Here is a 26,108-nt window from a genome sequence, read left to right on the forward strand (position 1 = left end):
TTTCTCTTTTGTCCTTTACTAAAAATGTAACCTTCGTTGACCCTCAGATTGCCTGTACAGAGAACAGCTCTTCCTGTCCTCTTTCTAATGCCTGCAATGCATCCTGTCTGAACAGCAGCCACCTAAGAAATTTTACAGCAGTGACTCACTTTAGCACCAACAATACAACAGAGTTTAACTTGACCATAAAAAGGACTAATTAAACAGCCAGACTGGGTTAGATGCCGACATTTAATACATTCAACTGATTACAATCCCTTTTTCAGGTCAAACTGTGAGGATCAAGTCCCACATGTCCAGTGCCAACTGCAGTGAGGTAGGAAGGGGATGATGTCCTACAGGAGGTAGGTGTGATATTTAGTATAAGTGTTACCATTCCGCTCTGAAATTGAACAGAGCTTTATTCTGACAGTACTAATATCTTTCAGATCTTACTTCTCATCGAGTGAAGGCGCGGGTTTACTTAATTCCACTTTCTCTCACCTGCCAGTATATTCAAAGCAACAAGCTCATCCTCAGCTTACCCTGGAGCAACTACTACCTTTGGGGGGATGAATGGACTTAGATGGAAGGATGACATTAAGACGTGTAATATGTCTGGTATAAGCTAAACCTTCACTAAAGCAATGAAATTCAGAGGGGGATTTGGATCCAGAGCAATGTAAAAGCCAGGCAGCTTACAGTAGAAGGTCTGACAGACTCCCATGCGATCACTTTCAGGGGTAGCAGCAACAAAGCAGTCTACTGATATAGAGCTGTCTGAAGAATGGCAACATTGCCTCAACAAATGCTGTCCTTTAGTATTAGACAAGTTCACCTATAACCATAAAGCCCTTTCACTTTCCTCAGTACTGCCTCTTCGCTTTGCCAACAAAGACATCCACAAATTCATAACCCTTGGCTGCCTGCAGCCACTCTCCTCTGCACCCGTCTCTTGCTTGGAGATCCAGTGAGAGCCTAAAGGTGCTGGGACGGCTTTGTTCTGGTCCTCCGTGCTGCCTGGCCTCCTTCCTTCCTCCTCCCTGCTGCGTCCTGCCCAGCCTACGCAGCCCCTTCCCAGCCGCTCTTGCTCCGTGTCCCCCAGGACATGCTATCGGGGAGCGCATTCCCTGGCTTCGATCCGCTGTGAGGAGGGGTGGAGGAGGAGAAGGCATCCAGGGAGGAGCACGTGGCAGGAAGGGAAGGTTAAAACTAGCCTGGCTGCACGAGGCTGTACGTGGAAGTGACCCTTGCACCCACCTCTGTTGAGCTGAAGTAACACACAAAATCTCTGAGAAGGCACATAAAAGCCTGGCTGGGGCTGAGCCCAGCACTACTACATTTGCCCCAAGCAAAACCAAGGTGTTGTGGTGCTCCTAAACCTTGTGTGGGCAGAGCAGTGCAGATCCCTGTCAGCTGAGGGGTCACTCAAGTCTTGGAGGTCCGGACAACTTGTCAGCTCTATCACACGTGGGATTCTCCCCTTTGTTCTTGTGTAGAGCCCACACCTAACATCAAGGAATTATCTGTGATCCTAAAACACCGGTTTTAGGAAGAGTGTTTCAGGAGGAAATCTGCTCAGGGAGGGAGGTTTCCTCTCCCGTGTCCCCAGTGCCCAGGAGGGATGGACCCGCAGCTGCGGCACCTCCGGGCCTGCAGCCTTCGTGCTCTGCCAGCTCCCGCTGCTGGCTCCTCTGCGAGCCGCTGGGCTTGCTGCTTCTTTGGGGTGCTGCTCAGAAGAAACAAACCCTGGTGCGCAGATGGTTTGGGGACCATAACCAGGTCTGCCTGAGCAGCCATGGTGCAGGGGTTTGTTCCCTGCCCTCTGGCTTGCTGCTAGTGCAGCTGGATGCAGTCCGCTCCACAATGAATGTGATGCAGCGTTTGGAATTTTTTTTTTTTCTAACCTGAAGCGATTAGTCAAAACACTTAAACAATGAATTGACGCACACTGGAAACTCTTTTCATCCTGTCTGGGGAGCCAAAAGCAAAGTTATTGGACGTCATTCCAAGAATGTGCCTTTAAGGTTAAGAATGTGCAAAGTTTCTCGATATCACAGTAAACCTTGAAGATGCCTCACATCAAACGTTTCCTGTTTCTGTTGTAAAACATGAAAAATGAAGTGGAAAAAAAATAAAGTTGAGCAGAGCTGAGGGTCTGTCTTTGTATGAAGCCACACAGAGCACGGCCATTTTTTCAACCTGGGTCAAGATTTTGAGTGGATGGTCCATTTCCTCATGTTAGCTCAGCACAGGTGACTGCTGCCAGATCCTTTCACCCCTTAACAATCTCATAATTTACATTGAGCAGCTAAGATGAACACAGCACCTGAACATACTGCAACTGGGAGCAGCTCTCTCCCCCACCATTCCCTGTTGGAGCTCTATTTTAAACTCTGCTTCTAGAGCGGCTTCATAGGCAGTTAGTTAATCAATTTTTCAGCACAGCTCTTTGCCACTATCTGCAATTTATCTGCATGCTTGTTTGGTTCTCACAGAGTGCAATGGGCAATGGGAATGTTTCCGTAAATCACAACAGCATCAGTTGTCCTACACGGAGAGTCCATCCAGCACAGCTCTATTTTCTGTCTCCTATTGCTCAATTCACTTCAGTAGAAATTAGGCCCTGGGCCCATGTGACAGAAAGGTCACACACAAGTGGATACCACCAAGTGTGTTTATCTTATCTGCAGGTCTGCATTTGGATGGTCCAGCTCCAAGCATGAACAAGCCTGGTTGGGAACCTAGTGGAGATGAGTTATCACAGATGAAAAAATTCAGTGTACCTCTTGGGCAAGTTTCTGGCTCTCAGGTAGTCAGATAAAACCATCCTATTCAGTTGAGCACTCAGTTTCCTCTTTTTGTGAAGGCAATCTAATGTACAAAGAATAAATTGCAGCCTGCTGCTGGCCAGCTTCATGAGGATGAAAGCCTCATCTCTGTTCATGCTCTGTTCCTGGTTGTACCTCATTGCTCATGTTGGCCACGCTGGCAACTGAAATGCAACACAGCTATGGCCACATCCAGCTCTTGCAGCCATGTCTAGTGGGATGCCAGCTTCAAGCCACTTGTAGTGACCTTATCTCACACACTACCAGCTGATAACCCCATGGCAGGACTGGCTCACCAGGAGAAGCTGGTCTCGTGGAGCTCTGAGTGTGTTACAGTGACATTCAGCTACTTTACGAACCTGGAGTCTGGCTGGGCTGGTAGTGGCTGCTAAGCTCTGCTTTAGCAATCCTTGCTAGAAACTAACTGCCAGGTGAGCAAGAGCCATCCTGCAATATGGGCAACGGGAAAAAGGGAAGAAAAACGAGTATCTGGTGTACTGAGTTTTGCCCAGAAAAATGCCTTCAAAATTTAAAACACAAATGTACTTTTTGTCTCAGGCAATGACTGAGACTAGGTAGAGCTGAGGAGCCTTCACCAATATCTCTGGAGTCTATTTAAATAATTTGAAACTTGAAAAAATATCAAAATGCACAAACCACAAAACTTAGATTTTATAACAAGCTTTGTGTCACTGACATTGGTGTGCTGAATGTTTATATTTAGGTCAGATTTCCATTCTTTTTCCAAGGTAATCCAGGATCATAATACATAAAAGAAAGTTCATTAGCCAGATATACTTAACCAAACTGTGTTGTCAGTAATAATGCTGAAAATCTGGAATATTTTTCCTGTGGTTGAAATAATAATAAAATATTTGAAATAAAAAACGATGTAGCTGAGAACGGAGTTTGCCCTCACTTCTCTACAATTAAGCATAAGAGCAATGAGAAAAAAAGGTTGACTTAAAATAGAAATACTAAAGTGGGGAAAAACACTACAGGCCTTTTTAAAACAAGATGAATAGATAATCAGGATGGAGCACTGGAAACGTGGAGTTGATAATTTAAAACAGAGTAAGCATTTTTCCCCTCAGCTCTTCCATCTTTTTCTGCTGCTGTGATTTTCAGGTCAGGAACTCCCCTTGGAGAATTTTTCACTCCAAGTGTCTCATGCTGCCCCGTTAGGGTCATGTTACATTCTCCACTCTGATGAAGGTGTGTGGGAGGGGAAGGGCAGAGGAAGTGATGCATAAACACAGACAGCTATATGGATTCTGGTCCTTTTGCAGTTTGTGGCTCCAGAACCTTTCAGAATGCTTCAGAACACAAAATTCCTGTATTGTCCCTTTGACCTGAGCTCTTTTTCAGCATTTGCGCCCATTATGGGTCATTTCCATGTAAAGAGGAAAAGTATGTCAGAAACGGTTAGTACTCTTGGAAGGAGATTATATAACCTGGTACCTACAGCAAGACTCCTCTGTTCTTGGTGCAACCCTGTTTGTTTACTTTATACAAAATCCTGTTTCTGTAAGCAGAATAAGAAATAAAAGACCAACCAAATCAGCAGCTTGCATTGTACACAATACCCACATCCTCCTTTCCAACACAAATCTTTCTTCAGCCATGGTTTTACAAAACAACGCCTTCTGCAACAATGTTGGCTTACAGCGTTCCTGCTTCCAAGCCCTGCTCCCAAGCTGTGAATTCAATCAGGGAATTGATCTGACTTAAGAAAACTCTGCAGCAAATGCCTTGCTGTTTTCTTAAGCTGGGTTAGTCTGCCAACCCAATTCAAAAGGAGCTCCAGCACAGCTAAGGAAGTAGCAGCAGCATCAGACTTGGTAATCTCTGCTGTGAACTACACACTGAGTGAGCCTGGATGTCCCTGTCAATCCAAGCTCAAAGACAATCCTAATCTTTGCCTCCTGATTGCCCCGTGTCTCTTCTGACCTAGTGGGATGCTGCAGGCAGCAGAAAGCTCCAGGAGGGGAAAAGAGGAGCACCAAATGCCCAGCCACCACAGGATTGCCATCTCAGGACAATTTAATTCAGTAGAATGTCAACCAGTTTCACCCGGAAAACAATATTCCTTGATCAGGATCTAAATATGAAATTAATTTTGAATACTCAGCTAATGCTGTCATGCCAGTCAGCAAAAGCGATGGCAGCCACTCCATGTAAAGCAGCATTCAGCTGTGAAGTAGTTTTCAGAGTCATTACTGAAGAGTAAACCAGTCTCAGTCTGTCTCCTCTCCATGTTAGGACATGGACTACGCTGGGCAGATGGGTTATGTTTCCTTCCCCAATTCTCTAGTATCTGGATGACATAAGTACTCTTCTTTGTCCTTCAGAGAATGCCCCATGCTGATGTAACCCGCTGTTTGATGTTAGAGCAGCTAGAGGCTTGCTTTCAGTCAACAACTGTAGTGTAGGATAGTCAATTCACGTGGGAGACTCCAATCACGGCACGCTTATCTCAGCTCTAAGACCACTTTTGAAACCCATCCGTCATCATGAAGTAGAACAAAAACATATCTTAAAAAAATATATGGAAAAAAAATTTCCCCACTCTTCTGCCAGGATAGGAAAGGAAGATGCTGTGTTTCTCCTGCTAGAGTTGACTGAGTACTAACGTCTACATAATCTGTGTCTCTTCTCCTGGCCTACATACAGAAGGCAGGGCCCTGCTCTAGGTGTTAGTGATGTCCTCGCACTGTTAACAGCAGCTGGAATTTGGGTCCTGAAAGACCTCAAGTATAAACAAAAATAACTCTTTGCATATGCCTAGAAAGTGTCGAGTAGCCTACAGAAATGCTTTCTGTGTTGGATTTGTTCAGCTGATGATGGTGCATGTAGGAAAGTTGCCTTTGCAATCAGCAGAAGGAGAAGCAGGTCAGCTGGAGTCAGAAGAAAATCTAGGACAGTTATTTGCAATTATTAAGTCATCGTGTATGCATGTTAGATGTTTAGCAACCTGAATATTTAATTTTGGTGCCTATCAGACTTTTCTGAAGACCTTGACTCCTGTATATTTCTTATCATTTTGTAACAGGTTTCAGATATTGTATCAGCTACAAGACACTTTCTGCAAAGATGTAGAAGACTACAGTGTCACTTTAAAGAAATTCATGTTATCTGATTGATTTACAGTTCTGGAACTCACCTGTCCACTCGTAGCTGGCAGACAATGCTCAGTGCATCTACAACTCCTTCTTCCTTCAGTTGCTGACAACCAATGGCTGTGGCAATAAAACAACCAGTTCTTCCTATACCAGCACTGAAAAGAAGGCAAAATTTAATAGGTGAATGGAGCTCACAGATCAAGGGAGTTAATTGGAAAACACTACACAGATATGACAACACTAAAAATATGAAGCAGGAAATTGTTAGAACCAACAGTTCCCAGGTGCATGACTAGTAAGGGTAATTTCTCAGCTCACTTTTGTAGGTAGAAATAAAAGGGTGCAGTCCCAGCAGTCTAGCTGTTGTGGGCAATTTGTGAGGCTTACATGTTTCCAGTTTGCACAAAAGTTTGTGGTTAATATAACCATCTCCCTTAGCACCACAAAGTCCAGATATTCTACAGAACAATGCAAACAAATGATGGAGATACGTGCTGAGCTGGGAGAAAACCCCACCTAAAGGTAAAAGTCAATGGGGCTCTATGTTTGAAGCCCTTGAAGGATAGAGGAGTTTTGTTAACTGTACCTCTAACCATGAAGGTAAAAGGACCAAGAGCCATGCTGATGAAGTTAATGCCCTCTCCTGTGATTCTGCAGGAGGGAGAAGGGTTTGATACTGTAACTTCAGCTTTTCTTGATGCCTGCTTGGAAACAGCCATTTTGGCATTATCTCTACTCCCCGAGCTTCCAGCACTTTTGACAGTCTCTGCCTGATTCTGTTTCTTGCTTAAGCAATGTGGAATTCAGTATAGCTCTTCCTTGTCATGTTACATGCCAGGAAAATGTGAGGAAAATAGTTAAAACATGGAATCAGGGGTCCAGGTCTCCATTTGGCTTGACTTTAGAAGAAATGCTTAGCTATTAGACCTTGCTTTCTTCGTCTTTGCAATGGGTATGAGTGCTACCTGCTTCATAAAAGCACTACAAGAGTTATTTAAACTAAAGCCAGGAAGTATGTGTTGAGTGTCCCAGATGAGAGCTTGATATGAGTGCAAAGCGTTACCAGGAGTATGTCCACTTGCTACAGCTGAAACAAATCACAACCTACTCACCACAGAATGAAAGATAGCAGTGCTTTTTGGGATTCAAAAGCAAGCCTACTCCTTCCAAAGTGAGTATTTCCAAGAGGACTCAGCAGTATTAAATATACGAGTATGTCTAAGCCAACCATGAGGGGATAATAAGAGGTAAAACTGGCAGTGTAAGAAAAGCTCAAGTAAACTGAAGATTGTGAGCTGGTAGCCTGGCAGTGTCAGCCAGGACATCAATATCTATGGGATAGAGGTATCCAAAAGGAGGCAAGAGTTTATACAGGGATCTGCAAGTATCTATCATTGGATGCATACCCCTATTCTCTTCCTCAGATATTCTGAAATCCCTGAAAATGGGACTAAGAAGTTTAAACAATTCAGATGTAACCAAACTTAATAATGAAGGGTTATTTTTTTCCCCGCATTTTTTTTTTGGTGTGTGTTTGTGGATTAAGTGTTCTTGGACAAGTCCTTAATATGTATTAGACAAAAGCTAGGGTTTTCTAATGTATTTTCTTCCTCAGCTCAAGCATGCAGGTCCTATTTTATTACACAGCATTATTTCAGACAGTGCAAGATAAAAACAACACAGTTCTTCACTTGCCTTACATTTCTTTTCTGGTATATCCAGAAATCTGGAGATCTACTTTCTTTGAAGTGTTTTCTGGCACCCAAACATGTAACACTATAATATATATTTCTATTTTTCCCTTCTTTTTCAGGATTTAAGGTGTAGTAGCTCATTCATAATGGTCAGCTAATGGGGAGTGTAGACTGCTGAGCTTCTGGGATTAAGAGATGTAGGCATTATGCTTGTTATAGAACGTGTTTATGCTAGTGAGGAAGGAAAAGTAACATTTTCCAGCAATAATAGTGTCAAATTTCTGAGCATGACTTTTTTTTTTTTCACTTATTCTCATTTAAGAAACTCATGTAAGTCCTACAAAATTACTGTGTCTTCTGGGAAGTAGAATATTGCATTGTGGGCCACATTCTTGGTCAGCTTTGTTTCACTAAGTGGGGCTAAATTAGTTTTACATTTGCAGAATATAATTCTGTGTGTCTAATTCTCCTTTACTCAATCAAGTTAAGGATAAAAAAATCCTTCTATATCTGAAATCTATAAATTAAAACATATTTGATCCCAAAGTACCTAGTTTCCATCAAACCCAAACTTATTCTGACATTAAATACACACGCAAAGGACAGATTAAGGAGATATTTTCCATCTTTGCCACGTGCTCTAAATGAGCAATGTGAGAGAGGAAGCTTATATACCTTTCCAGTGAATATCACTATAAAGACTCTAAAGGACTTAAAACTTTCTTCCTTTGGAAATCGACTTCCTTGGTATGTGGAGAATCACATCTGCTGATTTCAAGGACCAAAACAAATGCTTATTATTTTTCCATGTGTTTGCAGAACAGGAACTGCTTTGCTGAAATGTGTAAAGTCTTCCTTATCTCCTAAATCCTGAACGGACTCCTCACTGAAGTGTGTAAGACAGAAGCCTATGCTGATAGGCTACAAGAAGACACACATAAAAAATTGATATACATATATATTTTACTTGTTATAAATTCAAATCTTAAGAGATTATTAAAGCCCTTCTATTTCAGATTAAGCATCATGCTTGAGTGTGCCCTATAATGCTTCTCTGTAAATAACTGAGAATTGTGCATTTGTAACTCAGGTCTGATTTTAAAAGTGCGCACATGCTCTGTAAGACCTGGATGACCTCCCTGGCAACTCAGATTAAAAGGGAAGAAACTATGTGATGAGAAAATGCAGCATGAGTGAGTTTATTCACTCTGTAGACCACTGTGTAGTGTTGTATAAATAGGTGAGTTGTCACTGAAGAACTATTAATTTTAATCCTGGGTCTAGACCTTCAATCATGAAAAATTATAGACCTTGTTGTTATATCGCTCACATCAGAAAGACACCTTCTTCCTCTGAAAACCTTAGTTACTGAAGATCCTAGAAAAATGGGAACCTCAATGGCCATTCATGGATTTGTGGACTGTTTAGGATAACTACAATTCCTGACAAAAACAACTGGATAAAATTTAGAAAATTCCTATTCATCACGTTCTAGTTTTGCAAAATGATGAGTGATTCAAATCTGGCTTCCATTTCTCTAACTCCAAAATATGGAGTTAAAAAAGAAGTGGCTCCAGATGAAAAGCTCTGGTTTTGATGTGCTTCTAGAAAAAAAATAAAAATAGTATTATACCAATTTTAAGAGATGCATCATAGTTATGAGACAAAGCAAGTAAAGAAACAGTAATTTCATTTTTTTTTCTGTTTTGCTTCACCTACTTTTTTTCCACCAATACATAAATTCAGTCCAACTTCCTACAACTTAAATTGCAACAGGGGGCAATGAATCAACATCAAACAATAAAAGGGAATGATGTACTTAGAGTGATTACAAGGACATTCATTGCAAATTGTGTTCATTATAATTTGTGTTAATAACACTCTGCTCTTGAGTATCAGACCAAATGCCTTTGTGAAAATGTTCACAAATTTTAGTACTGATGTGTTCTGATCTGCAAATTTGTACCTGATGTCTGCTGCTTACAACATTTTAGTCTACAAGTCACGGGGCATTGCATTTGACTTAGGTATGTAATAATGCAACAAGATAAAAAAGAAAGCAAATCATGAACAAGAAACAGAAGCAAAAACATCTTTCCAGCTGGTCTTTCAAACACAGAGCTCATTAGCAGAAATGGAGAATGTCTCAGAAAAGATTTGCTAGAAACAAGGAAATTCTCTGCAAAACTCAAATCCTCAGATAGGAGCTGAAAAAGGCAATTATCATGTAGAAGACCTAGGGAATTTTTCTCTTCCCCAGATATGCTCTTTGTTTAGGAGGACTGTTATATGTGATTTGATGTGGAAGTTGTTTAAGAAAAGGGTTGCAAATTACCTGCAGTGCACGATGACGGGCCCTCGGCCAGGTGATTCCAGCCTGTCCTCTTCTACGTCCAGCATCAGCTGCAGCAGCGGCTGGGCACTGTCAGGGGTTTTGTGGTCTGGCCAGGATGTGTACCAGTAGTGCTTCACACTCTGGGATTGACTTCCTTGCTGGACATAACATCAAGGTTTTATATGCACACTTGTGGTGAACAATTCTTTATATTTTTCTCAGTAAAAAGGCAGTAAACATTTTAAGAGAGATTTAACAATTTGGTTTTATTGGATACATTTTGAGGGGATACATTTGAGGTGAATAGACATGCTTCCAGGGACACCTTTTAAATAAGGGTTTGTGCACCTGAAAACTTGCCTGTTTTTCCAGCCATGTAAGCCCTGCTCTGTCCATCTAACTATGGACTTGCTGTCCGTATTGTAATTGGAGGTAATTGTCAGAGGTCTGTGTTTGGTCAGCAGAAGAGTTAAAAGAGACCACCTGGATTTGGGCTCTTGACTCTCTCTAAATTATTAAGTATTTCTGCTGCCTTTCAAGGACATTATCATAAGGGTCAGACACTAAAATTAAAAGAGTATTTAAGTTAAAGGTGTTGAAGAGCTGCACTTCTATGTCAATGAAACATCCCAGTTTGTGCAGCTGTTCTCTCCAACAGAAGCTGCTACCACTTATTTCAGCAAGCAAGGAAGGTAAATATAAGCTATGGTCATTTGCACACTTCTAACCTGGACAATATAGCTTCTACCCACTTCTCACTGCCTCTTCCAAACCAAATCTCCCCAAATCTCCCCAGTGAATTAAAGCTTCCCAGTTCATTATTTATTGTAAAGTTCTGTCAGGAAGAGCAGATGTTGCAGTCCCATCTCATATAAGCCCAATGTGGGGAGCAGCTTACAAGAGGAGCATCTGCCTTATTTCGGACAGTTAATGCTTAGTCAAGAACCTTGAAAGCATGAAGTTTTCCTTTTGCACTCCTTATATTTCTACATTCTCAAATAGGCTATAAATGCACTCAATGTATAACATGGACAGCTTATCTTTTTCTGAATCATGCTGTGCTAGTTCTTTCATTAAATAAAATCCCTTTACATCATCTTGGCAATGCTAAAAGGGCCTCAAAGCAAATATAATTCAAAAGAGTGAAATTTGAAATTTGCATTCTTTTTGAAACCTTTTTTTTTTTTTTTAATTGCCAGAATGATACAAAGCAGCAATATGATGTGTTCCACAGCTTTGGTCTCAATTATACCTTGCAGCTGTGAGCTTCACAGCTCAGTTACTCCTCTTGTAAAAATTTATGCCCTTTAAAAAACATTTTAACTTCATTTAACATTGAAAACATAAAACATTAGGAACAATGCTTCTCAGGTGCAGACTGTTACCTTTATTGTGAGTTGACGGACAGTATAGTTCTCACATTCTTGCACACTGTTAACAAGGACTTCAACCTTCCCGTAGATCCCTCTTTTTTCTGGCCAATAGAGCACGCATTTCTAGAAAGCAAACATCAGTCTCATCAGGAAACTGGACTCTGAAGCCACATTAAGATCTAATTTTTACACGGATTTTTTTGTCTCTTAAGTACAGATGAATTCAAACAAGGTATTATTGATAATAGAAGCATTCCTAATAAAATATTGTAAGCTTCTTATCGAATGACTTGGGCCTGATTTTCAGGATCTGAGTTTCCAAACATGAATCTCTACCACTGAAATCTTTAAACAGCTGTTTTTATTTTTAATGGCTCAGTGAAGTTAAATTAAAGGAACTATTTTACAGATTCCAAACTTCCAGATGATTTTTTTTTTCTAGAACATTCCTGATTTCACAGAGTTAAATCCTGAAGACTTATAAAGCGTACTCTTTCTAAATGGGACTTCCTTCTAAGCAAGAGGTTTAGAATTTGTCCTGTCCTCACAAGGCTTTTTGTCCTGTTTACTCTCCTGAACCACAATAAAACAAACCATGCAAATGCGCCCTTAGATCTTACTGAATTCAATGGGATTAATGTGCATGATAAAGTATTTTGCAGAATCGTGGCCTAAGTTGTCTATTATATTAATATTATACAATGAACCATCTTGCTACAGTTACACAAAATTATATCCAGAATTCTTAACAACTCAGTGGTGTTACACTATTTCGGTGACATTATCTGACAAGAATCTACTGAAAAGGAGATGAAGAAATAGTATTTATAGAATTAATTGTGTTGTTTTTTTTTTTTCCTCTGCAAGTTTGTTTATTTTCAGATCAACTGCAATTTCATGTTTATTTCCATGAAGTATCTCTATACCTGAAAGCAAACATCCCTGTTGTAAAAATACTTCTCTAAAATAGATGCTCATTACTTCAAAAGCATATGGTGTGTGAGCCACATTTTCTGAAATAATGCTAGCCAATCTGAATCATTCACTGAATTTAAAAAAATATCTAAAGAAAACATTTTTATTAATATCCAACACACAGATAAAAAAATCCACTGAGAGAAGAGACAGTCCCACAAGAATAGGAAACCCCAAAAGGACTTGTTTGCATTTCCTCAAACACACTTGCTGAAGAAACTGGTATATATTTAGACAGTAGCCTACATTACACAGCAAAATGCAACAATCACTTTAATATAATTAGTTGCTATAAAACATAACTTCCAGAAAATCCTGCTAAAAATGAGGCAGAAAAACCATCAGTAGTGCTCAAATTAAATGCCACAGTGAAATGCAAGGCTTTACGTCCAGGTTTGATCTTTAAGCTGGTACTCAACCCACTAGCTGATTGAACTGAATGCAAACATCCCTGATCTATAAATACTCATCTAAAAATAGATGCTCATTACCTTTAGAGTGAAAGGTGTACGAAAGCCACATTTTCTGAAATAATGCTGGCCAATCTGACTGGTTTCGTTCAAATCCTGTCTTTTGGAGAGTTACTCAAGCACCTTAAATTCGCTGTCTCCCCGAAGACACCAAGAATGGCAATAAAATACTCAGAAATTTGTATGAAAAAAAGTGTTCACCAGTTCCACAGTCAAACCATGTGACACATACAGCTATTATCATCTGCAAGATCTGCAATTCATGCCCCTCCCTGGGAGTGTAGTTTTCAGTGCTAATATGGGAAAAAAATCTAAATACACAATTGTACCCTGACAATCAACAATAGTGCAGTCAACCCCTGAGACTTCTTGATAAATGAAAGTATGCTGTGCATACTACAAAACCTTCAGGCAGTCCATACAAGTGTTTTTCTTGACTCTTTCCCAGAACTGTAATTGGCAGCTTGTGCTGGGTGGACAATGAAATGGGGCTGTCCATTAAAATAACTTTCATTTAACAGCCCATCTACATTTAGTAAGATACAATGGATTATTTTTAACCCAGTCTCCACGCATCTTTTAAAAGTTCTATTACTGCTTTAACAGCCTTGAAAATAGAGCTGGGATCAGCTGTTTTCAGGCACTTCTGAGAAGACAGATATTTGGGGAAATTAACATGTTTTTGAAAGTTTATTGTAATAAAGGGATAGAGGTGAAGGTGGGAGGGATAAAGATATCAGACGTACAGAAAATAATATAGAAACCCCAGCAGTACCACCACCAACAAAAAGATTAATGGCCTCAAGCTATTACTTGAACCTAAAAGGAAATTCCACCAGTCTCAGGTCAGTATATTTTAGACCTGCTCAAAAGCCAGACACAGTGGTTAAGAAAATTGCTCTCTAGCCTCATGTCTGTAATTAGTAAAAGCTTATCACCTACTGTATATACTAGAAAAAAGGAAGAATTCACTTGTTCTTATCATATAGTTCCCACTTTTCATGCTCATCCTCTCCTTTGCTGTTCGTTCAGGCCTCTTTGTTTCCCTTTGAGCATGTTCATCTATCACAGCACTTTCTAACTAGGTCACAGATTTTGCAGACTTGGGGTTGAATCCTCTTTGTAGTCAGCAAACACATAACAGCTACAACCAGGATATTTTAAAACATGCTTAAGCTAGAAAAAAATAAAATCCCAGCCAAATTGCATGCCAGCCAAAAGCCTGGGAACCTTCTTACTTCTTGTACAAAATCTCATCTTCCAACCACCTTTCAAATTCCTCCGCAGGATGCATTTGCACAGGGTAGCTCCCCGATGATGCCCTCAACTAATGATTTTGTATTTCTGATCTGGTGCCTGACCTTCCTTTTTTTTTTTTTGGAAAACAAACAAACAAACAAACAAACAAACAAAAAAAAACCATAATTCCCTGGCTAGAACAGGAAGTTCATACAACAAACAGCATCTCACATGACCTTTAATTTATTTTGTCCTTTTTCCTTCCCTCCCTGACAGAGTTGTAGGCTTAGGTTCCCTCTGTCCCCTGTCCTATGTCCTTGCATCCCACCCCTGTTCAGTGCTGGGCTTCATGTGACAGCTCCGACGGTGGTTCTCCATAACTGGATGGGATCTGGCCCTCCGTCAGACTGGGGCTGTCACCTGCTATTTGCCACCATCTGTGAGAGGAGCATGGGTTTTGTGACTTGCCAGAAAGTGCTTCTGTTGCAGCCTAGTTTCCCCAGATAATCCTGCTGAATGGAGAAAGGATTTCTCAGCTGAGTTTCTCAGCTGGTTTAACAATTCCCAAATATTTGTGAAGGTGCTTGCATTCAACTTCAGTTCTTTTCCTTTTTATTTTTCCTTATAGCTATGCCAATAACTTTACACATTAACTGACCCAATAACCAGCAAAACATACAACATTAATGAGTAATTATAGCAAAGCTTCAGTTCCAGAATCTCCCTTTACTCCTGCTCTCTATTGACTGCCACTTCTCACTCATGCCTGAGTGAGAGGCTTTAGGAGGGCTTGCAGGATTTGCATTTATATACAAAAATCCTCAGAGTTATGACCAAATCTTCCTAAGTTTTATAACCCTGAGATATCTCTATGGGGGCAATAATGAGTGATCGTCAAAGAGCCTTATGTGAATTCTGCAAAAGGTAGTATTTCTGATTTCCAAATTCTACTTTGCTATGATTAGATAAGACTGCCTATAGTCTGAGGGAAAAAGCATTGCATAAAAGTGATATGAGCTTTTAATAGTGAGGTAACAAGATTGTCCTAGATAATTGCTGATAACAAAAATTTCCATTATCTGAGTAGAATAAACATGCGTTGTTTCATGCATCTCTTAGTGCTAGCCCTTTCTTCTTGCAGAATGGTGCACAGTACTTTTTATTTATGCTTCCCAAAATATGTTTCTTGATTAACAGGTAGAAGTTCCTTTGCTGTGCACTCTCCTTGGACAGGTAGATTTCCAATCTGTTCAGACACTGTACAGTTTTTAGTAAAAGTTTTACAGACTCTGTTTAAAATACTCACTGCAGACGTTATTTCTTTAGCATTATTCTTGCTTACTAATCAATCTCCATTTTTTCATCAGACACCAAAATGAAGAAGAATCCAAACAATAAGCTCATGCTCCATGTTTTCTCACATGGCTGAAATGAGTATTTAACTCAGCCTTGTACTTTCACATTATATTTTCATCCATCTTACAAAAATTCTCGCTACATTGAGTCTTAACTGTTTTTCATCTCATGAAAGGAACAAACTCCATATAAACCTGTGTGTATAATCATTTCACACAATTTCCTTTCCTTTTGCAAATTCATGACATCTGTATATTCAACTAGGGAATGGATGTCCCAGGTAACTTTACTTATGCCAAATTAATTTATTGTTGAGCTTATTGTTTTTTATGTGTCTCTCACTGGAGAGCTCCCTACCCATAGAGTACTTCATACATTCTAGTACAATACCGTTGAAAAGGAGGTTGGGTGATGTTACACCACCTGAGGGAAGAGACCTATACATCTGAATCAGGTATGGGAATTTGTTTCTGCATGTGGATAAGGACATGAGCATGCTTTCAAATATGAAGGCATCTGTATGTGTGAATATTATCAACGTACCTCCCAGAAAATGACAGAAATACAGCACACCACAGAGAAGAAAAAATGACAAGCACTATTATGCTAATTAACTTCTGTTATTGCCTTCCTCATACACCGCAAATATGTTAAAGTTGAATTAATATTCTTGAGCATAGCCGTTAGCCAAGCTGTTTTCTTTTCAATAGCAAGCAAGGCTCCAGGACAAATGTGCTAATGGTGGGAGAGTTCCTAAGGTTTCTAGACAGGGCAGGACAGCTTGTGCAGACACAGCCTCTCTATATAGCCTGGGAACTACTTGAGATTCTCCACCCTTTCTATTAGGAGGAAATTACCACTGCCAGGCCACAACAATGCGGATAAACACCAGAGCTGAGGGACTGCGTAACTCAGGTAAACACAGAGCTTCCTGACATGTTGGAAACCACTGGGCACTTCTTTCAAGTCATTCTTCTTACACAGTGTCAGATGTGAGTGTTTAAACAGGCAGTATTTCCTCAGTGAAATATTTATTCTTTTGGACAATTAGGTTGCGGTAGCTTTCCTACATTTTCAGGATTAATCCTTTTAACATAGCCTTCTGGACACTGGATTGAACAGTCTAGTTCAAAATGGCACCTGGTTTGGAAATATGTCTTGGAATATTTTCCAGCACTGACCTGTATTTTGCATACACTTTTCTTAAAATCCACTGGATTTTAAAGCCACTTCATGCTAGAAGGCCAGTCATGGTGACAAAGAGCCAAGCATTGGTCAAGTGCAGCAGGAAGGAAGAGTATGTTGACCGAGTCCACCTTTAAATGGGGCAGCGAGTTTGCACCATGGAAATGCACCCAGGATCTTGGTCCCCTGCCCACTGAGACTGGGAAATTTAGCTGAATAAACTCAATTTCTCTGTCACTACATTCAACTGAATCTGAAGTGCAGAGAGTTGAGTGGAGCAAGGGCAACATGGCCCTGGTGCTTACCTGACAAGGTGCTGAGACGTGGTTGAGGCATCTACCTGGAATTGGGAAGAGCTCCCTCATGTATCAGTTTGGACACAAGAAAGAAGTTAAACTCCTTTAAGTCTGTCTCTCTTTTGTCCAAAAACCCTTTAAACCACCTCTGTAACATTCAAACTTCCAAAACAGAGCTTTCTATTGGCCTGCTGCATAGGAGAGTGTTTTTTCTTCTTAAATGTCTGACACTAAAGTATGGACTCTGGCACTATGAAGGAAAGCATGGCAAAAATTTATATAAATACTAGATAAAGCTATTAAAGATATAGTTGGGAATCAATCCAACTACACAGAATACATAACAGGAGCTAGATGGCAATTAGCAATTAAAGTCCTATTGTCACCTGAACTTGGTACTAAGGTAAAGAGCTACGTATTTCCATCCTGGCTAAGTCTCTCCGTAGCTGGGAGCCCCAGCTATATCTCTGGGATGATCTAGATGATCTGTTGTACCTGGAACAGATTCAAAAACTGCTATTACAGCAAAGTACAAACATTAACCATGTCAGGAAACCTCTAATCATAACACTACCCATTTGCACATCTATTCTTTACATAACAGAAAGTAACAAGCAAGAATTGCAGACGTGACCACCAGATAAATGAAGTGTTTCTTAATAAGTAATGAAACCAACAGCACAGATCTAGAAAAAGGAATTTCTTTTTCTTTTTGTCTTTTTTTTTTGTTTAGACGTCTCTTTTGATGGCTACACAACTGCAACTGGCAACTGGTGTGTTTGGGTACCCTAACATTACTTTTCACATTACCAGTTACAAGAGTATTTAAGAGCTGGCTATCTGCTGTTTTACTTCCATATCTGCTAAGATTCTTTCTACAGAGTGCAGCCATTGCAATAATTTCTTGGTCTGGCTAGTTGTCATACCTCATTTTTTTCTTTCAGCTTTGTGATCATAACAATGACAGGGCTGTCTTCTTGCCAAACCATCTGCCAGAAATCATTCACAGTATTTATCATGGGCCCCTGCGTTGCGATGAAAGCCTTCTCTTTACCTCCATATCCCTGGTTTAGAAACAGACACAAAAACATTTACTTTAAATTCATGTGGTCGACCAAAACTGCAGGTGAATGTTCTAAAAGAGCAGAAAGAGGAATCTGGAACTGAAAAAAAAAAAGAAAAAAGAAAAAAAGAAAAAATTATTTGAACTGAAAGCAAATATGAGTAACAGTAGAGCAGATCAGAAATTTTTCAGTAGAACAGTTTTTCCTCTGAGAATTACTGATTCAATGAACCTAAATGATCCTGGACATACATTAATCCCTCTCAAATTTCCCTGCTTACTTGGCTTCTTCTAGCTTCCCCTGTTTACAATATAGTTTATGGTCAAGAAGCCAGATAAAAAAAATAAGAACAATAAGACTGATTTCTATGAAGATTCATGACAGGAAAAAAAATTGAAATAAATGAATGCTTGTGAAGGCAAGGACTCTGAATCTTTGCTAACGGAGAAGCAACTTTAAGAGACCTTATATGAGGGACAGCATCAGTACAGGGAGTCCTGAGACATACAAGGCAAAGAAAGGTTGGGTAAACAGTAGAGAATCAGAAGGGAGGGAAAAGCAGGAAGAAATTGGAAAAACATGAGACTGCCTTCTTATTTTTCAGGTGAAAAGGATAACTTGGGAGCTTGTGCAGTGACAGGGAGCCTGACAGCAATGCAGATCAGGAGAGCCTAGCAATGTGGGAAGGGAATGACTGCAGAGCAGCTGGAGGTGGTGTGGGATTCCCTAACCACAGCAGTTCCTTTTGGGTGCCTTTCTCCCTGGCTGTGCTCTTCTGCACCGTTATCCATTGTATGGACCAAAGGGATAGATCCTCAGCTGGTACAAACAGTCCTCCATCTGCTGACCAACTTGCCTGAATGTGCTGTCAGAGACCAGTGTGTCAGGACCCCAGTGAGCCTAATGATTTCATTTCAGCACAGACACCTCTACCAGTGTCAGCAGCAGGAGAAATCACAGTATTTTGGTATATGGGGTGGTGGCATGGGGGGCAGGGAGATCTCAGAGGACTCAAAGCATGGCTTGGCTGATGAAATAGTCATGCTGTTGCTCTCCAAAGAGAACTGCTCTGCTCAGTGAGATGATGATGCCTTTCATTCAAAACACTGAGAGTACAGAATGTAACGTGAGGCAGCATAAGAGGTGTGAGGGATGTGTCCGTATATATTCACGTGCTGTTACTTAAACAAGCAATACCATCATTGAGCTCAGGGGGCATAATTTCAGTTGCTGGAATACGTTTATTCCAGCTGAGGATCCGGCACATAACTAATCAAAACATTTAATTTTTCAGGTAAAGGACTATACTCCTAAAACATAATTGAAGTAATCTCTTGGTATTCTATACAGCATACATTGTGCCAGGAGTTTAAGGAGGCTATATGTGTGTCATTGAGGATTACTACATAGCTGACACTTAGAAATAATACTGTCCAACAGGATTCATACTGGTAAAGTGCTTGCACCATGTAACCATGCAATATAGGGAGTAAACAGGTGAATAAATGTGCATGCTGGTGCACATGTGTACATTTAATACATCTGTTTATGCTCCTTTTCAAAAGCTGTTACAATATCTATTTAATTACTTAACCGGTGATTTCAGGACTATCAATTCACATGGTTATGTATGGAAATAAACCATCAGTCCTGAAGATGTTGGTATGTAACATGACTGCCATGAGCTTATATTGCTATTGACTCTGATCTTTTTTTTTTTTTTTTTAACCAAAATTCTAGTATTTCTGTCTCTGTTAAAAGGTAGCCCTTTTTTCCTTCCTATAAGGCAGCAAGACAATATAAACCTGAATTAAATGGAAATACTGAATTAAACGGGAACAGTGATGAACGTGTTTCTTAATGTTTTAAATGTATTTGATAACCTTGTTCTTACTGCAGCCACTTTAGCACATTGATGGCTATGTGGTCTTTGGCACAAACAGATTGTGAAACTACTTCCATCACAGCAATGTAGACAAAAAGATTATAGGATTTATCAATGAAGATGGGTAGGGATAAAATGAGTGGTACCTTGGCAAAAACAGCTATTCAGGCGGAAAATCAAATATTCTCAAAAGCACAGGAAGAGTGTACATTTACTTACCCTAATGTAGTTAGCATTTATGTAGGTACTCAAGGAGTCAGATGGATTTTTTGGTTTCAAATACACTCTGCTTAGAGGATCTAAGAGCACAAGGAAGACGGAAATTGAAAAGAAAACCCATAATTAGAAGATTTCTATAGAGAATCAAAGACTTGTTGAAGAAAATAACCTATGGTTATTAGGGGTAGTCAAGCACTGAAGCATTATGCATGATTTATTTATTTATTGCTGCAAAGATTCATCACGTGACACTAAGGAATACCTACACTGCACAGTTCTGGGCTGTGTAGAAGTATCTCAGTACGCTGTGGACATCAAAGCAATACTATCTGGCCCAGGCAATGTTCAACTAAGGTCTAATCTGCCTGTGTTGAGTATCCAGCTGACCTGTCTAGACTGTCTCTGAAGCTTGTCATATCTTTGCAGGATGTTAGATAAATATACCAAGTCCTTTGGATTCAGCTTAGATACCTCTGCACGAAGCTGTGCTGTTTCAATGACCACAGTTGGACTTAATTTCAGAAAAGTCCTCTCTGCCTGGGGTGAAATCAGCTATGTGTTTCTACATCAATGCAATGTTCACTTAGTCTGGACTAAGTGATCCATAACTTTCCCTTCAGTTCCCTGTTCTCATCTGATACAATTTGTGAACATTGGTGTGTAACAGACTGGAGAAAAAATGCCAAAATATGGGAACATTTTTCTTCATGCTCTTCTTCCCTTCACTCTCTTGGATGACCTAGAATGGAATGGGGCACAGTTCTGCTGACTGTAGAATGGGGGGTTAAAAAATTCCTCCTGCAAATGATGTTTTTGTTTGTTTTTGATGATGTGATTGCCCACGTACTAGCCTTTTGGAATTAAAGCCAGTAAATTCTCAATTACATATTGTAACGGAAAGAGAAAAGGAGGAGGGAAATGAGATGCCTATGTTGTGGCTGTGTAAGGGCACACTTTGGCTTTCTTTGCACCTTTTCTGAAATAATTATTCTACTTTTAATAAAATGATATGGGAACATTTCTGTACTGGAAAAAAAATCTTCCATCAGATTGCTTAAATAATTAAGTAGAATCATCAGCTTTTTGACACTGTTCAGACCCCTATTAGTTTGGAAATAGTCTCTGGATAGCTGCTTTGTGAGTGCAATCAAGGCAAAATGTTCAAAGATTCTTACGTGGACACTGAACTGGAGACTAGTAAGAAAACACTATTTATTAGGTGGCCCTGCCGTTTACACCAAAAGATATTATCGATGTATGTATGCTGTAGCAAAAACTGGTACTTTCAGAATTGCTTTTGATTTTTTGTGACTTTTCATCCTGTTCCTATGAAAAGATAAAACCTTTTCAAATCAAAGGAAGAGAAGGGGCGATCCCACACATACCTTATGTCCTTTTCCCCCTAGAGGTGACAGGAGCTTTGTGGGAAGGGAGCGCAACCATTACAGGAATCATACGTGTGTTATGAATTATGTTTCTTAAAATGGACAAATGAATGAATGTCCTTTAATTCAAAGTCTGTGCATGGAAGTCTTGTCCTCTGTGTTAATAGCACGACATGAAGCCTGCTTAGCTTGTGTTACAAGTCTCTTTGTACTAGCTCTCCCAGCCTTTTCACTTAGAGCATTTTTTTCCCCCTTAACAATATGAGGACAGGAAACCTCTCATTCCTTTTCAGCACAGAGTGATTATTAGCCATTTCCACAAATGCCTCAGGCTACGTGGCCTTGAAAAAACACTTGCTTCCTCTAGCTCACACAATGCCTCCAATTCTGATGTAGCTTGACCCCTACCTTAAAAAACCTCTTCCAAGCAGACTCAACATCTAGCTTACTTACCATACCTTGGGATAAATTCCTCTGTTACTAAGGAGCAGCTAACTCAGTTTCAGAATTTATGAGACTTTCTTCCAATTCCAATCAACTAAACAATCACTGCTTCAGAATAGAGACCTTTTATAAATTAACAGTCCTACTCTTTTCTGAAATAGATAATTGCTGTACGCGTAGCTCAGAAATGAGGAACACCTGAGCACTGCTCAAGATCTAGAGCCACTAAGTAGTCATTGCACACAAATGGAAGTAATTAGCTGAGTTCTGAATGACAAATACCTCGGAGGTAATCATCTCCTCCTTAAGGATGGCAAAGTCTGAGAGTCTGAAGCTACAGTGGAAAGACACAGATGGTGGCTGCAAGGCTGAATTCATCAATGTTTGTAAAACATCTTGAAATGCAGCAGAGCTGTTAAGCACTTGTAATTGCTAATAAAAAATGCCTCCTACAATTTTGACTGAGGCAAAATTACTGCTGTTTTTTCCATGTATCTAGGAAGTCTGGAATAGCTCGCCCATTAAAGTGGAAGAGGCTTCCTCTAGCTCCATCTTTAACAAATTAATACTGGTATGAATTTACCGGGCTGGAGGAATAAGAGGGAGTTAAAGTTTCTGTAGCTTGAGAGCAGCCACAGGAGTAGCCCATGTAGGGATGGTTTTGCCAGACAGCCTTCCCAGCGCCATCAATGCTGGAGTTTCATCCATTGTATGAAAACCACTTTGTTGTGAAGGCTCAGAGCTTCGTCCCATTTCACAAACTGTTCTACTGTGGGTTGTTGTTTTTCTTCTTCTTCCATTTAGACTGCTACTATGTACTCAATTCTTTAGGGCATGAGTTTGTCTGTTCTTGTAGTATTTCCAAGGTGAATTGCTCTTAGTCTAGTCCCAGTTACCTTACTGACAGTAGGACTCAGACAGTGTAAGAAGGGCTATCCTTACAGTATTTCTCTTTCGTGGCCAGGAAAGGAAAACAAATGTTTTGTGAGGCAGACTGCTGTCACACTTGCAGCCAATGAGTCATACAGCTTTTGGATATTGAAACATTTTGAAATTCACCCACTCCTATTTTGCCTGTTTTTGCCTGCAGTCTATAAATCAAGTACGGGTACTCGTATTCTTTGACAAACATTGTAACACAGAACAGGGAAGGCTCATACCAGACTGCATCCCTAATCAATGCCAGGTATAGAATAGCACTACAGGGCAGGGAATGGGTATTAGATGTGCAGATAATACAACAGCCTCAAAATGCCTCATATACCGAATACCTGTAAACTACATACTGTTTTTACATCTCATCTGAGTCACTTCCCAGTACTTTCATTATAGACCAGGATTTTCCAATGGAAAACCTAACAGATTTATGACGGTGAGTGTTACTACACTTTAAAACATACTTCAGCACTAGAAAATAAAGTTTCATTGATGCAAAGGGAATCTCTCTTATCTTCTAGAAATAAGGTTTGCCTAATATCCATTTGTATTTTTAACTATGCAGCCTAACATTAATTAAATAATTAAAGTACTGACTATTATAATTAGTATATGATAATAGTTATGATACTGGTGAGTACAACTAGGACACATTTTGTCAAATCACATGGAAATACAAAAATTATTTGATGAATCCTGCTTAATTCCCCTAAGAAACATTTTTTTAAATTCTGCTGTGCAAATATGTTTTTTTTTTTTTTTTGGTCTCTAAAAACCTGCAGTCGATCCTTTGCCTTCATTAGGGAGCAGGACTGGAGCAAACATGATAAACTTCATAGTCAAGACTATAGTACAGAGGAGCTCAAAAATCCCCAACAAGAGAATGGTTTCCTAGCATCTGTCTATAAGCTTGTGTAAGAAAGTGCTTTGTTCATACAATTTAGATTTAAGTTTCACCTTGTATTTAAACAGAGTGCCAGAGCCAGTTTTAGTACAAACAACAACAGCTTGTAGATTTGTGGGTCTGACCCACCAAGTGCTTTGCACCTTCCTGTCACTGTGAATCTGCTGTTCTGCAGTGACTGTTTTCATGCAGGCTTTTGCCCTGAGGGTACTTCTTAGCAAGAAATAAGGAATGATGTCCAGGTACCTTGGATGTGTTGCACACACACAGATACCCACCGAATAGTGTTAAGCCACTTGCTCCTTTGTGAGCAAGAGCCCACACACGCTCTGAAGCACCACAGCAATTTTACCTGGTTTGAGGTGGAGAAGTGAAATAGGAAGGGGGAAAGATGCAGGTCTTTGAAGCTGAGGTCCTGCTGTGGTAGGGGGCTGCAGGAGGCAGCAGGCGAATGTGTGAAATAAGATGAAGAAGGGGCACCAGGGCTGGTGTTCTGCCCCAGGGATGTAACCATGGTGAGACTGTTGAAGTCCGTCTGTAGGACTGGGAACACGTTCAGGGGGAGCCACAAATGCTGGAAGCGGATGGTGGGGAATGCAGCTGAATGAAGGTATGGAGAGGGGTTTAACAGGACCGGTAGGTGGCATCTTGGTCAGGAGGAGGGATGGAGAAACAGTGATCTCAAGGAGCAGTCTAACCACTTGCCTTGTCCCTTCGTTAGGAGTATTAGCATATTGCTATGAAACAAATAACACTTAGAAAACTTACAGAGGCACCCTCGCATTTGTATTTGAGTGTTGGCTATATTATACTGCAACTGAAACATCTTCCACAGAAATGTAACATTTCCTGAACATCACAGTTTTCCATATAGAACTGATTTTCACTAGGCAGTCATTTTATTCCACAAGCCTGTGTCTGTCTGGGTAGTATCTACTAACATTAACCTGCCTCCATGCACCCTGTGACAGGATTATCTGTGTCTGAGTTATCTCTTAGAAAATGAGAACATCCTCCCCAGCGTAGAGGGTGGAGTGGGTAGATGGGGGCATTTTTAGACATAATCCATCAATCTCAACGTCAGTTTTCACCACAGGTGCCCTGATTCAAGAGACGCACCCAGTGCTGGGAATGGAAAAGCTGACATGGTCGCGCTAAGCAGTAGGTTGATATCATCTGAGCAGGAAACCAGGAAGGCTGCTCTATTTAACCATGCAAATCGTTTCCAAACCCTTTTGGACTGGGCGTGGGTGTGTGAGTATTTATTATGAGCGTGTGCCTCGATCCTCAAAATACCTCCTTTGAAAAAGCTTGGTGCTAACACACAACAGACCTTTTGATTTCTGTCAAGGAGGGTTACAAAGCGCCTGTCAAAGAATAGCTGTGGTGCACACCAGCAGTAAGTTTTGACTGAAAATGTGCCTCGGAGTCAGCTGCACGCCCCAGCTAGCTGGAAGTGAAAACACAAAGGCATTCTGATTCTCAAAACTCATCAGCATCAACCACAGCCCAGCTGCCGCGACCCAATTCAAAACACATGCGGCTCCGAAGCAGGGCTCTTTGCACTCGCAAGGTGTTCCTAAAGGCAAACCTGATGCTAGGCGCTGTAGGAAGGGGGATCTCCTTCCAAAAATGCTGCTTGTCAGGCAGAGGGAGGCTTGGGTGATATCCTGGCTCCGCCACAGCCGATGGCAAACTCCTGCTTTCGTCAAAGGGGTCAGGATTTTGCCCTCTGTGCACATCCTGTTGACACTGGGCCAAACTGTCGGGGCCGCTTAATTTTCTGATTACTTGGTAACTGATAACTTGTATTCAATTGCTCTCATTTATTTAATTCCCTTCAACATTCCACCACTGCGCTCAGCCGCACAGAACTATTCACTGCAACAGATGAACCGGCCCTGGAAGCAGCGGGAATTCTGCTGGTGGCTGAAGGGAAGCGAGGGCTCAACACAATGGGTTTCTTTCCCAGTCATGTATTGTGTTTCTGAGACTAATCTAGCGGCTGAAGGCCATCTTTTTCATTAATCGGACTGCACGGTGTTCGGATGGTGTGATCAAATTACAGAGCATTCAGGCTCACTGAGAGAAATCCTGTAATTTAAAGTGTGCAAGTTTGTATCCTCATTAGTGTATAACATAGTTCTACAAGGACATTACAGAGATAATTAGAAAACAGCTTCCTAGTTGATAGGACGTGCTATCATTTAGAAAGTATTCTTCATTCCAAACCCAAGCAAAAAGTTGTGTTTACATTTTTCTGTGGGAGTGTCCCCCAACATTTAGACTCACTGAAGTTTTTCACTTTGATACTGTCAAAATACCATAAAAGCACAACTGTTCATATCTATACTTAGTGCAATATTTAAAGTTCTGCAACCTATTTTGAAACTGAACACAAAACAAAATGATTTAT

At 40.5% G+C, this 26,108-nt stretch overlaps 1 protein-coding gene across 3 annotated transcripts in view; it reads right to left on the bottom strand.

Annotated features, from left to right (window-relative positions):
• The window catches only part of PTPRR (protein tyrosine phosphatase receptor type R), a 140,444-nt gene that overhangs the window by 1,602 nt on the left and 112,734 nt on the right, over positions 1 to 26,108 (bottom strand). For all 3 annotated transcript variants that reach the window (XM_035335502.1, XM_035335499.1, XM_035335512.1), the window contains 5 exons: positions 20,024 to 20,103; positions 17,782 to 17,919; positions 11,347 to 11,457; positions 9,962 to 10,119; positions 5,974 to 6,087 (listed from right to left, as the gene is read on the bottom strand). In XM_035335502.1, the coding sequence (XP_035191393.1) occupies positions 5,974 to 6,087; positions 9,962 to 10,119; positions 11,347 to 11,457; positions 17,782 to 17,919; positions 20,024 to 20,103 (601 nt within the window). The remainder of the gene's footprint in view (positions 1 to 5,973; positions 6,088 to 9,961; positions 10,120 to 11,346; positions 11,458 to 17,781; positions 17,920 to 20,023; positions 20,104 to 26,108) is intronic.

This window comes from Oxyura jamaicensis, chromosome 1 (genome assembly GCF_011077185.1).
Source record: "Oxyura jamaicensis isolate SHBP4307 breed ruddy duck chromosome 1, BPBGC_Ojam_1.0, whole genome shotgun sequence".
NCBI classification, from domain to species: Eukaryota; Metazoa; Chordata; class Aves; order Anseriformes; family Anatidae; genus Oxyura; species Oxyura jamaicensis.